This window comes from Tupaia chinensis, unplaced genomic scaffold, assembly GCF_000334495.1.
Source record: "Tupaia chinensis unplaced genomic scaffold, TupChi_1.0 Scaffold000182_1, whole genome shotgun sequence".
Classification (NCBI taxonomy): domain Eukaryota; kingdom Metazoa; phylum Chordata; class Mammalia; order Scandentia; family Tupaiidae; genus Tupaia; species Tupaia belangeri.
In genome coordinates, this window is record NW_006159657.1 from 6,648,119 (window position 1) to 6,666,114 (window position 17,996).

Here is a 17,996-nt window from a genome sequence, read left to right on the forward strand (position 1 = left end):
TCAGCAGGTTCCCGACAGGCGTCTGCTCGAAGAAGCTGATGGGGGACCGTACCACATCCCATAGGAGCCTCTGGAAGAGCAGGCGGGACGCACGGACCCCAGCAAGGAGCACCACGGCCATGGAGGCAAACAGCATGATGGCTGGAGAGGGAGGGGCAGAGCACCAGGGTGATACAGTTACACAGAAATGAAGTCACAGCATGCACGCGGGTAAACCTGGGGACGGCGAGGAAGACCGTGACTTGATTAGTGTCAATTCCTTGTGATACCGAGCGAGCATTTTGCCAAATGTTACCACTGGGAGAAATGGCCGCGTGTACGAGGAATCCCTCTGCAGTATTCTTACAACTGCGTGAATGCCTGCCATTTTACCAGTGAATATTCTCGTGGAAATGAAGAGGAGGTGGGAGGCCAGAACAGCAGTGATGCACCTGTTAGGGAGGGGCCGGCCCTCTCAGGAGGTTTAGGGGGCACTGAAGGCCAAGCAGGCTGACCTTGGAGCCGCCCTCTGCTGGCAGAGAGGCCTGGGAGAGATTCTGAGGGTTCCAGCCAAGGAGGGATGTGCCTGTCCCCTACTTCCTCCAGCCCATCTTAAAGACAAGGTCTGTGTTGACCTGGGCCGTTTCGCACAGATATTCAGGAACAACAGGGTGAGCCAGGGTCAGGGGGAAAAGGGAGTCCCCAGCACCCTGGTAGAGCTGGGAGGTTGCGGGGTGAAGAGGACGAGAGAGGGATACCTTGGAGACAGCCGAGGAGCCCGAAGATCCAGCCACGCAGTGGTGAGTGCTCCTGCTGCCCCCCCACACTGGGGTCGTCTGCCCACAGGCTCAGCCAGTAGCCGCGGCAGAAGGAAGCCACTTGCTGGGCGAAGAGCGTGTGGAGGCAGAGCGGGCTGCCCACGGCCCGCAGGTAGGTCAGGTACATGGCGGCCTTTACCTGGAGCACATGCAGGGAGAGGGCGTAGGGGACCTGAGCTGAGCAGAGGCCAGAGACTCCCCCGATGTGCCAGTGGGGTGTCTGGAACCAGCGTGCTCGCACAGGTCTTCTCTCTGCCTCCCCCAGGGGCGCCATCTTCCCTACGCGCCCCACTAGCCTCACCCCCTCCCCCTACAGTGACGGGCTGTGGTGCTCCTTGGTTTGTTTTCTTTCTTTTCTCCTTTTTTTTTTTTTTTTTTTTTTTTAAGCCAGAAAGCCTGTGAGAGAGGGAGAGAGAGAGAAGAGAGATACACGCAGTACCACCCAAATGGAGAGCCTGTGAGAGGGAGAAAGAGGAGAAGAAAGACACACACAGCACCACCCAAATGGAGCGTCGTCATGCTGCAGTTCTTTTTTTCTTTTTTTCTTTTCTTTTTTTGAGAGGTTTTTGCTACAGGGTGCATGCACTTGCCAGACAGACAGAGAGAGACAGAGACACAGAAAGCGAGAAATCACCCCCAGGGGGGATGGTCACGCCGCAATCCCTTCTCCTCCATTCTCCTCTCGGGATCTTGGGCACGCACGCACACGCGCCCGGCGTGAGTTTTAAGCCACCGGGTCCAGGACGTGAACCACGGTTGACTACATGGGAGTCCAGTGACATAGCCATTACGCTAACTGCTGCTCCCAAAGCTGCAGTTCTTGTAAGTCTCTCTCCTGTCGGCGTCCTGGCCTGGGAATGCCTGCTGTGCTTTTCAAGTCAACGGGACCCTGACTTGGACCCTGGAGGGCCGTGAGGGATTTAGTGTCCCCTGCAGAGAGCTGAACTGCTGTGCTCCCACTCCTGGGCCAACCCTGGAGTGTTTTCTCGAACACTGACTATGGCATGGGCTTTAGCTAAACCCAGAACTCCCAATCCACAGGTAAGGAAACTGAGGCACAGAGAGGTTAAGCCACTTGAACTTGGCCAAGCTGTGAAGCGAATTCTGAAAACATCAGTAGAATCCTGTCTGCAGTTGCTGACCTGCCAGTGGCTTTCTCTTGTTCTCAGAAGAAATTCCGAACTCCCTGTCTTTCCCCACCCACCATCTGCCAGCCTCATGGGGCCTCTCTCTCTTCTCCGATACCCGAAGCGCTTTCCCACCACAGAGCATTTGTACCTGCTGTTCCGTCTGCCTGGACACTCTCCCCTGTTCTTTCCAGGGCTGGTGCCTTTGTGCCCTGCAGGACAGCCCGGCCGTCACTCCTCAGAGCACCCGACCCAAGCTGACCTGCCCCTCAGTTGGTCTCAACTCATCATCCTTCATTTCTCTATAGCACCCACCAGTAGCTTGTGTTACCTCGTTGACTGGTCAGCTGGCTGTCTATCTGTCTACTCTCACTGGTCTGCAGTCTCTACCAGGGCAGAGGGACTTTTTCTGGCACACAGTGGGTGTTGTGTAAATGTTTGCTAGGTGGGTGAGTAGGTGGAGGGGTGCTTGGCTAAATGGATGGATGTGAATTGACGAAAGGGATCATCCACTAGTAGATGGATGAACTAATGGATATGTAGGTGGTGGAGCAGATGTATGGATGGATGGATAAATTACTGGGTGAGTGGACAGATGGGTGGTTGCATGGGTTGAGTGGCTAAATAGGTGGATGATGGGTAAATTATTGGGTGACAGATGGCCAGGTGGGGGGATGGGTGAGTGGGTGGGGCAGGCGAGTGGGCATATGAATGGATGATGAATGAGATGACGAGAGAGTGGATGGACAATGCAGAACAGATGAGGAAAACAGTACAAACTTCAGATTTCAGTTGATGTGATTCGAGTCCCAGGCAGGGTGCCTGCTAGCTGTGAGAACAGCAAGTCTCTTAACTCTGTAAGCCAGCAGCTTTGTCATCTCTAAAATGCAGCTATCAACATTGACCTTTTTAAGAAAAAGAAAGGTTGGGCCAGTCCTGTAACCCTCATGGCCAACTGCACGGTTTGAGTCCTGGCCCTGGATGTTTGAAAAACATGCTGGAGGGGCCAGCAGGTGGAATGGCGGTTAAGGTGCTGGACACTCCCATATGGCCAGCCACAGTTTGAGTCCCAGCCCAGGAGGCTTGCCTTCTCATTTTCTCTCTCTCTCTCTGTCTTTCTCTGGTCAATTTTTTTTTTTAAAGTGAATGAATACATACAATTAAATACCTAATTCTTTAAAAGAAAGAAAGGGAGGAAAGAAGGAAGGAAGAAAAGCACGCTGGAATAGGGGCAGCAGATGGTGTGGAGGTTAAATGGGCTGGATCCCACATGGCTAATCACTGAGTTGTGGATCTAGTGGTTTGAAAAACATGCTGGGTGCATGTGCATGTGTGTCCGAAATCCTGAGAGAAGAGTGGAGGAGGGACTGCGGTGTGGCTATGACCCCTCGAGGGTGTTTTCTCAGTTTTTCTCTCTCTCTCTTGCTCCCTCTCTCCCCACTGGGTGCATGCACCCTATAGCAAAAGTTAAGAAAAGGGCACACTGGTGCGTGTGCGCATGCCCTAAGTCCCTCTGGGATGGGGATATGGAGAAGGGATCGCAGCATGACCTTGCCTCCCTGAGGGGCGCTTTCTCCCTCTGTCTCTCGGTCTCTCTCTGGAGAGTGCATGTGCCCTCTTACAATTAGGCAAAAACAAAACAAAGTCTAGACTCTTACTTGGCACGTGGAAGCGAATGTTACCCCCACCCCCTCCAGCGCTCTCTCTGCTGGGAGGACCGGGGCCCCTGGTGGCAGCAGCTGCAGTGGGTGGGGGGCCAGGAGCAGTGGGGGTTACCCTGCCATACTGCACGCCGTCCTCTCCTGTGGATCGTCCTGGCTCCTCAGGGTCATCAAGAGGAGCCCTCGTCTGGACTTCTGCGGTTGTGCTGTCCTTCTCAGGGGCTGACTGGGCGGACCTGTCATTTAGAGGAAATGAGGACAAATCAGTGTCTCTTCCTTATACGGAGGTGTGCCCAACCACAGGCCCACTGGGAGGCACTGAACTCTGGGGTACACGCTCCACTCCAGGGAGTCCATCCACTCATCCATCCCACCTCTCCCTCCACCCTCCCATCCCGTCTAATCTGTCCATCCTGTCTCTTCCATCCCGTCTCATCCACACACTCCCACTGAGCATCTCCCTGCGTGGCAGCCAGCTAAGGGCCATCTATTACCTGAGAGTCAGCAAGCCCCTTTGTCCAATGCCCTTTCACTGCATGAATGTACTTGCCAGACTAGGGACTCTGTTTTCTGTGTGGCCTAAGTGTTGCTGCAATTGTTTTGCCCCTGCTGTGCACCCTCAGGTTTGTCAGGCCAGCCTAGCAGAATGTCCGTTTTGCACGATTCAGATTCCGATGGTTTCTCGGATGTTCCTTTTATCTGTGGGTCAGTGGGCTGACTTAACCTCTCCGCACCCGTTCCCCAGCTGTGTAAATGGGGTAATGTATGTCAACCGGTCTATCAATTATTATCTCCCCGTCATCACCTGTCTGTTAATCCATCATCTGCCTATCATGTCCCTGTCAACCTGTTATTTACCTATCATCATCTATCAATGTCTATCTACCTGCCCACCCACCTGCCTGCCTATCTCCCCACCTGCCTCTCTCCCCATCCATCCACCTACCTGTCTGTCCGTCCGTGCGTCCATCTGTCCATCCACTATCTAGGTATACAAATCTTCCTCCCTCCCTGTCTAGCTGATCTCCCTAGGACCTGTGTGCTGTGAAGACAAGCAGGGCAGCCCAGGTGACTCAGCAATGCTCTCATGGCGGCTGAACGGGGAAGGAAGGGTTGTGCTGAGCCTCAGCTTCCTCCGGGACCATGGTCCCTCAGTCTTCCCCACCCTGCTCTCCCCGTAACTGCTGGCATTTAAGCCTGACCTGAGCTGCGTGGTGCCCAGGGGTCATTCTATTTCACAAGGGCACCTCGGAGAAAAGGGGGAGCAGGGTTGGCTGGTCCCTCTGTACAGACAGCCCCATGGTGAGTCCAGCTGTGCCGCGGCTGGAGGGGGCTGAGAGAAGGGACAGTGACCTTGTCCTGGTGACTTCCTGCCCGGGCTCTGATCAAGTGATGCCGCCCTTGGCTTAGCTCTCCTGTCACTGCCTGAACGCAGGCCCCACCTTGGTCATGAACAGCTACAGTGAGGCTCCTTCTCCAGAGCCAGCCCTGCCCTGCTCACGAGACAATGCCCTGTCCCACTTTAAAGCATTCTGCAGGTCGGAGGGCAAGTTGTCCATTCCCGACCTGGCCATTTGGGGGCTTAATCATTTCGGCCAATTGGTTGGCAAATGGTTTTTGGTGCACGATCCTCTATGCACTGTGGGGGATCTGGCAGGCACTTCACCGTGTTACTGCCCCTCCTGCTGCAATCCTGCCCCGGCCTCTGCCTGTGTCCTCCCCACACTCAGCACCACAGCGAACTGACCTCTCTGGTCTGTGCTCGAGCCTCCCACCTGCAGAAGAAGCTCTGGAGTCCCCGGTGCTGGTTACGGGTTCTGTTTCTGTAAGGCCAAGTGAGTCCTGTCACATAATGAAAGTCATACCATGGGGTCCAGTCAATGGCTATTTTTTTCTTTTGTATTTTTTGGGCAGGGAAAAGTCGTGGTTTACAAACTACTATTAATTCTCTTGCCTAGTTTCCCAAGTGGTTGGGTCTACAGGCATGCACCACAGTGCCTGGCTTTTAGCATGGGCCAGGAATTGAACCCAGGCCTCCCACATGGCCTTGGCCTGTGGAGTAGCAACATCTACTATCACATGCTACCACAGCTGGGGCCAGCACTGGCTTTGACACCTGCTGGCTGTGACCTCTCTGAGCACGCTTCTCCTGACCTGGCTCCTGCCGTCTTCCTAGCAACCTCGCTCAGTCTTCCCGGGGTTCTTCTAGGAACACTATTTTGCCATTCACTTACTCATCCATTTAGCAAATATAACAGAGCATCCGCAATGAACATGGGCTGGAAAAATGGCAGGAGACATAGAACACTCATGTTGCTTCCAGTCCCCCCGACTGCTCAAACACTTCCTGTGCAGGAGTACTATTTTCCTGCAAACTCCCACCCAACCTCAGCTACTGTATCTTCCTGGAAGGACCCTTCCTCTCATCCCCAGGCTGGAACAATAACTCTTACATAGCTGTGGAAGTTTAACGTAAGCAAGAAATAATTGCTTTTGTAAACCACTGACACTTGAAGGTTATTTGTTATGTAGCATGGTCAAAGCCAAAACTGACTGATACAGACAGACAAGTTCTGTCTTTAAGCTCCAGCATGACGACATTGTGACTCAGCACTCAGGGTTTTTACCAGGGCGGGCCAGTGCTGAAAAGAGGCAGAGACTGAGGTTGAGGGAGATCCAGATGTGAGTCCTTGCTTTGTCAGAGAGGGGCAGTATATAGCTAGTGATTAAAAACATATCCCCTGGGGGGCCAGCAGGTGGCATGGTAGTTATAGCATGCTGGACTCCCACATGGCTGACCGTGGTTCCAGTCCCAGACCTGGCGACTTATTTTCTCACTTTCCCTCTCTCTCAATCTCTGTCTCTCTTTGGTCATATTTTTAAAAAAAATCCTCTGGGATCAAGTTCCTTGGGCTCAAATCCCAGCATAGCCACTTATAAGCTAGTCTCTTAACTTCTGGGCTTCAGTTTCCTCATCTGTCAAATGGAGATATTTATAGTACAGCTTCATGAGTTAATATATGTAAAGGACCATTAGTTTTTTGTTTTCGGTGTTTTTCTTTTGGTAGAGGTTTTTGCCTTGGGGTGCATAAACTTGCTGGAGGGAGAAAAAGACAGTAAGAGGGAAAATGGGAAATCACCCCCCGGGGGGATGGCCACACTGCAATCCCTTCTCCTCCATTCTCCTCCTGGGATCTTAGGCATATACATACACATGTCAGCGTGAGTTTCAAGCCACCAGGTCTTGTACAGAACTGTGGTCGGCCATGTGGGAGTCCAGCAATGTAACTGCTATGTCAACTGCGGTCTTTGTTTTTTTTAAAGACAAAGTTTCACTGTCACAGTCTCCCTGCCTTTACCTCCCTAGTATCTGGGATTACAGGTGCGCACCACCACATCTGGGGCCAGCTGTAACTTTTCACTCCCTGTGGGAGAAGTGGCGACTTTCCTCCCAGAACTTTATCATTTACCCAGCACGCTTTGTGTTTTCTGGATTATGAGAAGCCCGAGCTAGAATGCTGTGGGCCTTGCAGGCACCGAAGACCGTGTGCTCAGTCTTTGCAGCAGCTGTGAGCATCGACTGGAGTCAGACACACCCAAATCCTAACTGTGACCCTGGCAATGATCTACCTCTCTGTCGCAGTCTCCTCATCTGTAAAATGGCAGCAGCAAGTGCACATGCCAGGGGGATGTTGTGAAGGCTGAGTGAAGTACCGGGTGTTTGTACAAGCACTTAGCACAGCCCCTGGCTCGTGGGGAGCGCCACTGGTTCTTCTTGTGGGTGAAGTGTCCTCTGCGGAGAGCTGTCTGCTTCCAGCCCCAGGTTCATGGTGGTGGTGGTGGGGTGGTGGTATGGACAGCATACCACACATGCTAGCAGGACCCTTGGAGCCTTCTCCCCGAGGGTGGCTGGAGCCAAGCATAGGGAATCAACAGAAGCCAGGCAGTACCTCCTTCTCCTCCTCTCTCTCCTGGCTGTCTGGCTCCATCCAGAAGGTCCATCAGGGCCCCCTTCCTCTGCAGAAGCTCCTGGTAGGAGCCCATCTCTGCAATGGCTCCATCTGCCAGCACCAGGATGCAATCAGCTTGGGGCAGGAGATGGAGTGCGTGTGTCACGAGGATCCGGGTCTGGGTAGGGAAAAGGTGAAGTTACACTCGTGTGCAGGGCCTGTCTTCCAGAGCCAGGGAGGGGCAGTGTCCCTGGGCTTCAAGTGGGAAGACGTCCCCTTCTTGTGTTCCTGTCCTCTTTCTTAAAAACAGCTTGTCCACATAGATCAACAGAGGGAACTCCTTCAACCTGTGTCTTAAAACAAGAAGACCCAGAGTTCACCTGAACTGGGCCAATCACTCGAGGTAGAGCCTAGCAGTTTAAATACAGACCCATAAGCAAGAGATAACTGAGTCATAAGCTACTGAGATGTGGGGTTATTTGTTACGTAGCATTAAAACAGTAAGAGCTGACTAATACAAAGAGGGAAATCAGATTCAAGGAAAGGGTGATGAGATAGGCCTGGGTTTGGACTGGACTCTAACAGCTTCTCTTGTCTTGGCCCTGTGTCTTCTATGATTCCAAACTTACTTTCCCCTGAAGCAAACCACCAGGCCCGATGACCTGGTTGAAGACGTGTTGGCCAACATGGGCATCCAGGGCTGCCAGGGGGTCGTCCAGCAGGTACACAGCAGCCTTTCTGTACACGGCACGTGCCAGGCTCACCCGCTGCTTCTGGCCCCCAGAAAGTTTCGAGCCCTGTGGGCAGAGGGGAGACAGGACCTGAATGTCACCTGGGTGACACAGGAGTGACAGGGCTGGTGGAGGTCATGGGACTATCTCATCAGGGGAGGTGCACACCTGTCCTTCAGGGCCACTGCCAGCTTTAAGGCACCCAAGGCCTTGCCCTGCCTTGCCTCTCCTTTCCAGCTGAGCTTCTTGGAGGAATCGTCTACACTGTCTTTTCTTCTCCTCCCTCTCACTTCGCCCTCCATTTGAGTCTAGCTTCTGTTCCCATTTTGCCACTGACATCACCTTCATTGAGGACACCAGTCGTTTCCTTGGTCTCTAATTCAGCAGTAGTTTTTCACTCATTCATTCATTCTCCTAACCATTACTGCATGGCCACTGTACACTCGAGTGCTCTAGAATCTGGGGATAGGACAGTCAACAAAATGAAGTTCCGGTTCCTCTGGGTCTTTCATTCATTCTAAGGAGGGGGAAGGACAGAGAGGGAGCCAGAAACAGGCAGAGCCATGCCCTGGTAACGAGATGTCAGTGATGGACAGTGTGTACGATGGTGGTCCTGTAAGATTATAACAGGCCATGCCGTGCGGCCGGGTGTGTGGTAGGCAGGCCATCTAGGGTCCTGAGACACTCACTGCACAATGACAGACTCTCCTAACGAGACGCTTCTCAGAAGGTATCCCCACCGCCAGGTGATGCGTGACTGTACACAGCACGTCGGATGGTGGTAAGAACAGCGCAGGGAAGGCTGTAGAGTGTACCGGCATGTGTTAGGTGAGGCAGTCAGGGAGGGCCTCTTGGCAAAGGTGATGGAAGTGGGGAATGAGCCACATGGACTCCGGGGGATGCTCTCCAGCAGAAGGGAGGGCCGGTGCAAAGGCCCTGGGGTGGGAGCCCATTTGGGTGTTCAGGGAACTTCCCGGGGACCCATGTGTCTGCAGTGAGTCAGGAAAGGGTGCACGAGGGAAGGTGGGGCGGACGGATATGAGGGGCCAGATCGTGGTGGACCTGGTAGGGACCGTCAGGACTTTGGTTTTGATGCTAAGGGAAACAGGGGGCCTCTGGGGGGGTTCTGACAGAGCCCCTGCACTGGGGCTCTGCACTGGGGTTAGACCACAGAGGGTGTGGATAGAAACCAGGGGCCTACCAGGAGGCAACTGCAGCATCAGGGAAAGTGGAGGTGGGTGAAATCAGAACTTTGTGGGTCTGCTTCCACGGCAGACCCAGCAGAATTTGCCAGTGGATTGGATGCAGGTGTACAACAGGCAACTCAGGATAAGTCAACACGGGATTTGGTCTGAGCCTGGGGGAGGATGGAACATCACATGACTTGGGACAGTTACAGAAGGGACATTAGGCATTTGGTTCAGGAAGTGACACAGCTGGACAGATGTAGAGGACAGAAGGACTTCCTCCCTCCCTTTCCCCCCCTCCCCCAGAGGTTTTTACTATAGGGCGTGTGCGTTCGCCAGAAAGACAGAGATAGACAGAAAGCGAGAAATCACCCCTCAGGGCAGACGGCCACTCCACAATCCCCTCTCCTTCATTCTCCTCTCGGGATCTTGGGCATGCACGCATGTGCACACATGTGCACACATGTGCCTGGTGTGAGTTTAAGCCAATGGGTCCGGAAGTCGAACCGCGGTCGACTACATGGGAGTCCAGTAAGATAGCCATTACACCATCTGCTGGTCCCATCTCCCTTTTTTCTTAATTGCTATTGACTGCACTTGCCACAAAGAGACAGAGAGACAGAGACAGAGGGGAGAGGAGAAGGAGAAAGCTCTCCACAAAGGGATGTGGTCACACTGCAAACCCTTCTCCACCTCTCCACGCTGTTAAGAGTTTGGGGCATACATACATACGCGCCTAGTGTAGTTTTCTTTTTAAAAAATTATTTAATTTTATTTCTTATTTTTAAAAAATTTGCTATAGGGCACACACGCTCATCAGAGAGAAAGGGAAAGTGAGAAAGCAAGCTGCCAGGTCCAGGACTTGAATAGTAGTCGGCCATGTGGGAGTCCAGCGCCTTAATCATTATGCTACCTGCCAGCCCCCTAATATATTTTTCAAGCTGCTGGGGGCAAGATTTGAACTGTGGTTGGCCCTGTGGGATCCAGCTTCTATAATCACTAGGCTATGGGACTGGCCCAATAACTCACTACTGAGTACCTACTATGTGCTTGACCCTAAGCTGGGCCCTTTTCCACGACTTCCCTGCCCCACGGTCCTTCCATCATACTGCCCAAGGGTCGGGGGAGAAACGCCCCCAGCTCACTGCCTCCCTGTCCTGAGAAGGCCAAGCCTCACCTGGTGCCCGGGTGCGGTGTAGACTCCTGTAGGGAGGCTCTTCATGTCTGGCCACAGGGCACAGGCCTCCAGGACTCTCTCCAGCCACAGGGCGTCCGGCTCCTGCCCGAAGCACACGTTCTCCATGACAGAGGTGTTCTGGACCCAGGCCTCCTGGGGCACGTACGCCACAGAGCCCTAAAACACAACTCGCTTTTGCGGACGGAGGTAAGGTGGGAGCCGGGCACTCGTGGTGGGGTGAGGGAAGACAGTGGGAGGAGAAGGGAGGGAGCTTGCAGGATGGACGTGCAGCAGACAGGTCTGGTGACCTCACCTTGATGCTCACAGACCCCTCCACCTTGGACATCTCCCCGAGAAGGGCAGACAGCAGGGAGGTCTTCCCTGACCCCACTGGGCCCACGACAGCCAGCAGACAGCCCTGGGGCACGGTGAGGTTGATCCTGGCAACCAGATGTCCCGGTTAGGACTTGGCCCCGGTATGTGCAGCGTGGGCAAACCCCAGGCACAGCCGGCCTCTCCCACTGCTGACTCCTGAGACAACACTAAGAGCATGTGTGGGGGCAGTTCTTCACGGTCCCCATCCTTGTTTGGGTGTAAGAACAGCCATCCTCTCACATCTGTCCACATGGACACACATTCATGCACACACATAAACATGCACAAATACATTCACATGTAGCACACATGTGCATGTACCCACATGTTTGTGTGTATATGTGTGTTCACACAAACATGCCCACACATGTCGGTGCACGCTGCCCACATGTGCATGTATGCACACTCGTATGTACACATGGAGCTGATTATGTATGGCCTGAGGGTTTCTCACTCCTCCCTTTATGACCTCGGCCTGGCCGCAGGCTGCCTTCACGACACACACTTCCACTGACCTGGCACTGTCTCCTCGCCTGGTTCCTGCTCGTGCCCACCCCCCAGCTGAATGTCGCCACTCCCAGCGAGCAGGGCCCTCTTTTCTCACCCCTGTGCCTGCAACAGGGCCCGCGTGCAGCAAGTGCACGGGGAACGCCATGACACGAGTGAGTGACAGTCAGCACAAGCTCTGCCTGGGTGCTTCCTTTCCCGTGTGGCACTCTGGGGTTTGTCTAGGAGTTTTGGTCACAAAAGCCCAGACACAGAGTCAGGGACAAGAGGTGACAATGAGTGACCTCGGGACAGTACAGGAGGCACGGAGGTGGGCACGGATGACAGAGCTGGACCCAGGCTCCTCTTGGCCAGACCTCCCTCTGCAGAGGGGATCTCGGCGGGATACGGGACTCAGAGGCCCTGTCCCTCCCTCAGCAGAGCCCCTGCTTCCCCAGCACTTCAACCAGGGACGGTCTGAGAACCTCAGGGCAGAACCCCAGCCCAGCTAAGCCCCCTCCATCCCCGGCTGGAAACCAGCACCGTCTTCTAGTAGGTAGGAGCAGAGCCCAAAGCATGCCCTCTCTGTGAACGCCAAGGTGGTCCCCAGGGAAATTGGTCTGTACCTGTGCAGGCAGGGAGCGCTTTCCTGAGACCAGGCGAAGGTGCCATTGTGTATCACCACACAGTCCTTCCCAGCAGCTGGAGGGCATAGAGGGCCAGTTACAAGACACCCTCAGGCTGGCCTCTGAGACCTCAGGCCCTGCCCTGCAGAGAGGCGGGCTGCAGTGGGCCACCTCTCCAAACGCGCTGAGTGCCCCTCTGCTCACTGGCTTGTGTGTCATCCGGCAGTGCCACTTCCTCTGTCCATGCCCTGGCTGTATAATTCAGGGTAGACCAAGCGCAGTGTAGGGCCCAAGTCCTGCCTACTGTCTGTGTTATAAATAAAGTTTTAATGGAACATAGCTATATGCATTCACTGACACAGTTGTTATGGCTCTTCTAGGGCCACTACAGCAGAGCTGAGTGGTTGTGCCCGGGACCGAGAGGCCCTAGGCCTAAAATATGAGCAATTGGTCCCTTACAGAAAAACCAGCGGACTCCTCATATAATTTAGCATCCAATCTAAGCCTTCAGGGAGTTAAGGGGTGTTGTCAACGGGATGACAGGTGTAAATAGGGTCGTGCGAGGAGGAAGTTTGTGGGAAAATAGAATTAAAGTGAGCTTATTTTGATAAACTCACTTTCTTATTTTTTCAAAAATGTTTACAATTATTCATAGCTTTTTAATAATACACATTTTCCATAACATGCATTCTGAAGACCTTTCGTCTCCGGAACTCAGACTTTATCTATATGATGAGGGACATTCTCAACCACAAGAGCAGATTTTCTAAAAAAATCAAAGTTCTCTGTGACTCAGCCCAAATCAATAAAATTGGAATCTCTGGTGGGGAAGGCTTGAGAATTTTATCTTTTAAAGACAGGGTCTCACTATGTTGAAAGCCTCCTGCCTCAGCCTCCCTTGTCGCTGGGACCATAGGTGTGTATCACCCGACTTGGTCTTCAGGCAGGGCCAAGATTCAAACCTGGGCCTCCCAATATGGCCTGTGGAGCTGCAGTGTCTTACCAGCGTGTCACCATGACTCATTTTTTTTTTAGTTATTTCAGTCCATTAGACTTCCATTGATATTTTAGACCATTAGGACTCCGTTGATACCCACCGAGCTGGATGGTCTCTAGGGAGAGTTGCAGGCTGCCCAGTTAAATCTGAATTTTGGATAAATAATCATTTTTCAGTATAAGTGTGCTCCCAAATAGTCTGTTTTCCTAAAACTCTAATTGAATGGGGCATCCTGTCTTTTCGGTTGTGACTCCGGCTATCTTACACCGGGGCCGGTGTGAGTACCCTCTTTCTTTCCCTCAGACACTGCATCTGTAGGGCGGGTGAGCTGCTGAAGCACCTGCCTCACTGGGGCGTCATGAGCGTTAGTTAAGTTCACTCCTGTACGAACTTTTCCCTAGCTTTCTTAAGGTCTGACTGCCAAACAAAAGTTGTACAGTTTGTTCCCGCATCGGTTTGATATGTGTGTGTGTTGGGAAATGAGGAGCACAGATTAATGAACAGTTGCATCATCATGACTGGTTACATGTGTCGCATGTGTGTGTGTGTGGAGGACATGTAATACTACTCTAGAAGGCACGCCGACCCGCGCTGGCTCATGGTGGGCACCCGTGCGGCATAGCTCTTGGTGTTTGTGCTAACCTCACTCTTGCACACCTTTCGGGGCAGGAGCAAGGAAGAGCGAGGGTGAGGTTCTGGTCCCAGGCAAGGGACTGAGCGTATGGAACTCGCGACTAAGAAAAGACTCCAGTGCCTCTGGTCAAGGACCCTGTGGCCTCCCCTGAAGGGTAATGGCAGTCATCTTGCAGAGCAGCTCTGCGAGCCGGGAGCTACAGTCTTCTGTGGAGCCCTCCAGCTCCGTGGCAGTTGGGTATCTGGAGCCTGGAGGGTGGCGTTACTGCCCAAAGCCACTCAGCCAGAAATGAGGACCCAGGATTTGAATCCAGGGCCTAGTTCTGAACCCACATCAGCTTGGCTGAACAAAGTAGCGCCCACCTGAAAATGTGCTAGAGCTTCGAGGAGTTTCAGAAACACCGACTTGGGATGTTTAAAGGCCTCTTTGCTGACTTCCACTTTTCCCTTGTAGTAATTGCAGTAATACCCAAGAGGCACTGAGCACTGCCTTGCGCCAAGCTCTGTTCTAAGTGTGGTGCTCAGAGGAACTCGTGGGACTCCCACGAGCACCCTTCTCAGTAGGGGCCATGATGTCTGTTGGGTCCACTTTGTAGATAGAAACACTGAGGTTTGGAGAGACTCACCCAGCCCACCCAGCTAGCCAGTATGGGGCCTGGATTTGGGCCTGGGCAGTCCAAGGGCACAGGCTGGGTGTTTAATGACTCCGCAGGTGGTTTGTAGGTAAGTAGGTTGACGAGATGCCTCTGCAGCAGAAGGGCTACCTTCCACTGCAGGGGCTCAGTGAATGGCCCTAGACCCACAGGCATGGGGAGAAAATGGATGGGAGCAGGGAAGCCCAGCTACCGGGTATTCCATGAGTCCATCATACTCTGACTTTCTAGCTTGATGAAAACGTCGTTGTGCTCAGTTCTCTCGACATCCCCTGTGAGGGCAAGACCCTTGTCTGCGAGAGTGCGCACTGCTGGGTGCACAGGTGCCAGGTAACTATAGTCACTGAAGAACCGACAGGAAAAGCAGGCAAAAAGACGCGGCCTATCTCCAAGGGCCTTGGCTAGTAGCAAGATCTACATGTGGCCGCCATTGCCAGGAGTCCCCGTTGGCTCCCCCAGTGAGGATGCCAGCTTCCTGTCCATCAGGCAACCCAGCCGGTCCCCCCATCTCTTCTCCCCACCACCCCCCACTGATCTCAGCACTCACGGCATCCAGAGAGGCTCGAGTCCACGGCGGCAGGGTCAACTTCTTCCAGGCAGAGGAAGGTGGCCAGACGGTCAAAGGACACCCGGGCCTGGGGAAACCACAGCCAGGTCACCCAGTTAGCAGAGCAAAGGACTTGGACTTCCTCCAGGTGCAAGGCAACCACTGCCTGTCTCCCAAGCCCTGTGCCCTGGCAGGACATCAGGACAGAGCTTCCTAGGTCACAGAGTTTGTACTTAGAGGTGGTGACCACCATGGTGGTGGTGACCTCCTGCCTCCTTGCTCCTGATTAGCGAAGTTGCAACAATCAACCTGCCATTGTGCAGACATTGCCAAGGAAGAAGACTGGTTTTCCAGTCATGTCATCAAGCCCTGGTAGGGAATAACTTCAACCTTTGTCCGCCTGGGGGCGCCTTCTATACTCCCAACCACAAGCCCACGTGTAGTGTCTAGGAGGCGGCCACTGAGATGTGGACAGCTCAGACCATGTTATCTCATTTTCACCAAGGCCAAGGAGGCCCTCTGTGAAAGGACTAGAGCTAGCAAAGAAAGACATAAAATGAAGTTCATGAAGTTGTGTTTTAAGAAAAAGCTATGCACAGGCCAGCAGGTGGTAGAGTGGTTAAAGCCCTGGGTCCCACATGACCAACCCTGTGGTTCTAGTCCCAGACCTGGCAGCTTGAAAAACACTGGGCATGTGTGCTTACATGCCCCAAATCCCCAGAGGAGAATAGAAAGAAGGGATTGCAGTGTGGCCATCCCGTCAAGTGATTTTTCACTTTCCCTGTCTCTCTCTCTCTTATGTCTCTCTGGGGAGTGCTTGATCCCTAAGGCAGAGATCTAAAAAGGAAAAAGCAATGCACAGATTCCAAAGATCTTTTTGCAACAGAATGTGTCCTTCTGTTTTCCGACTTTCTGAAGTCCTCTCATATAAAAAGGCCACCACCATGAATTCTTCCATGTGGAATTGCTGGGGTACTAAGCCCGTCTATTCGGAGACTATTGAATAAGGTGTCTTATTACCCAGTGGACAAAGGCCACCTCCATTCCTGAGGTCCTCCCGCTGTGCTCTCTGCCCTGGCCTTTCTTGACCCTCCGCCCGCTGCCTCTTTTCCTGCTCCGTTTTATCACTCTTACTCTCGTGCTGACGGCCGCCTGGGCCCCTCCGAGATGCCGCACCTGCACGATGGAGTGGATGGAGAAGGGCAGGAAAGCCTGGGCTTTGTTGAGGACGTTGAGAACCGTGAGGGTCACAAAGGCTTTTTCTGCATCCATGGCGTTCTCCTCCGCCACCAGAGTATGGACGGCAAACACAACCAGCGCGACCTGGGTGAGACACATGGGGGCAACGGTGAGAGCACTGAACGTGGCTGGGAAGCCTGAGCTATGGGCTCCTGTGGTCTGTGAGGTCAAGCCACAATCTTGGCAAGGGTTCCCCTCCACCCGGATGTCACCCCAAGTCCTGCTAAGCCCCGCAGGGGGTGAGGGGGAAGCAGGGTATAAAACTGTGTAAGGCGCTCAGACACAAGCACAAGGCCCACGGCTCTAGGTCTAGGTTTCAGATTCTCTGCTTCCAGGCATTGGGAGACAGTGTGGTTTTCCCTTGTGGTAGTATTTGTGTTCCAGACTTGGGTACAGCTTGTGACTATAGGGTCCCTGGGTGTGTGTGTGTGTGTTTGTTTTCAGTTATTTTGTCATAGAGTATGTATGCCAGAGAGGGGCAGAGAGACAAATAGAGACAGAGAAGTAGAGAGGGAAAGTGAGAGATTACCCTCCCCAGGGGGGAAGGCCATGCCAGAATCCCTTCTCCTCCATTCTTTTGGAATTTTGGGCATACATGCACACGTGTCTGGTATGTTAATCAGGCCACCAGGTCCAGGACTTGAACCCACAGAGTTGGCCATGTGGAATCCAGCACTTTAATCACCATGCCACCTGCTGGCCCTGTAGGGTCCCTTGGAGATGACTCTGAAACCAGAGACAAGCAGCACTTGAGAGTCTGGGTGGTGGTGGCATTGGTGGTTCTTGATGTCACTCGATGGTTCAGTTCTAGTGATAGCTCCATGTGGGTTCTGGTGACGATGGGATGGTCTCGGGATTGACAGTGCGATGGGTGGTGGCTTGGTGTGAGGGTCACTTGCTCTGAGGGCTGCCTTTGCTGGTCATTCTTGTGTGATGCTCACTCAGTGTGAGGGTCATTTAGTGTGGTGAGCATTTAGTGTGATGTCACTGGGTGTGATGGTCACCCAGTGATCCTGTCTGGGGAGCACTTCTGTTTCTAAGGGATGGTGCTTGCGTCAGTGACATCTGCTGTCCTAGCAGATGCCCTGAGGTCTCCAGCCCTTGAGGGAGTGGCGGTGCCCTTCCTGGTAATGCTCACTGCCTGGAGCCCACAGGTACTGTTGGCACCTGTCACCTCAGGGCCGTCTCTCACAGGATCCTGGAGCCATAAGCCCCACCCACTTCCATAGCATGTCTACCTTTAAGCCCCACCCACTTCTATAGCGTGTCTACCTTTAAGCCCCACCCACTTCTACAGCATATCTACCTTTAAGCCCCACCCACATCGATAGCGTGTCTACAGTTAAGCCCCATCCGCTTCTATAGCGTGTTTACATTTAAGCCCCACCCACTTCTTAGCGTGTCTACCTTTAAGCCCCACCAACATCCATAGCATGTTACCAGTCCTGACTGTTCTATGCAGAATTTAGGTTTCATTCCAGGAGCAGTAGTGCATCATTGTAGGTGTGTCTGCAAGGGCCTGACTAAAGTCACAGTGTGCTTTAGGTTCAGAAGGGACCTGCAGGTGGAATAATGGTTATGTCACTGGACTCCCCTGTAGTTGAATGCAGTTCAAGTCCCAGACCCAGAAGTAAAATTCATGCTGGGCGCACCCGTACGTGTATGCCCAAAATCCCAAGAGGAGAATGGAGGAGAAGAGATTGCAGCCTGGCCATTCCCCTGGGGGTGATTTCTCACTTCCTGTCTCTCTCTGTCTCTCTCTGTCTTTCTGGTGAGTGCATGCGCCCTATAGCAAAAACCTCTCCAAAAA

General features: G+C 53.2%; 1 protein-coding gene across 3 annotated transcripts in view; it reads right to left on the bottom strand.

Annotated features, from left to right (window-relative positions):
* Positions 1 to 17,996, bottom strand: part of ABCC6 (ATP binding cassette subfamily C member 6) — a 60,864-nt gene that overhangs the window by 15,097 nt on the left and 27,771 nt on the right. For 2 of the 3 annotated variants that reach the window (XM_027771081.1, XM_006146568.3), the window contains exons 13-23: positions 16,124 to 16,270; positions 14,948 to 15,035; positions 12,118 to 12,193; positions 10,944 to 11,070; positions 10,631 to 10,807; positions 8,165 to 8,332; positions 7,536 to 7,713; positions 5,333 to 5,408; positions 3,701 to 3,821; positions 738 to 936; positions 1 to 141 (exon numbers count right to left, since the gene is read on the bottom strand). The exon at positions 1 to 141 is cut by the window's left edge and continues 182 nt beyond it. In XM_027771081.1, the coding sequence (XP_027626882.1) occupies positions 1 to 141; positions 738 to 936; positions 3,701 to 3,821; positions 5,333 to 5,408; positions 7,536 to 7,713; positions 8,165 to 8,332; positions 10,631 to 10,807; positions 10,944 to 11,070; positions 12,118 to 12,193; positions 14,948 to 15,035; positions 16,124 to 16,270 (1,498 nt within the window). Of the gene's footprint in view, positions 142 to 737; positions 937 to 3,700; positions 3,822 to 5,332; positions 5,428 to 7,535; positions 7,714 to 8,164; positions 8,333 to 10,630; positions 10,808 to 10,943; positions 11,071 to 12,117; positions 12,194 to 14,947; positions 15,036 to 16,123; positions 16,271 to 17,996 lie in introns of all 3 variants that reach the window. The other variant, XM_014587088.2, reaches the window with a different exon arrangement.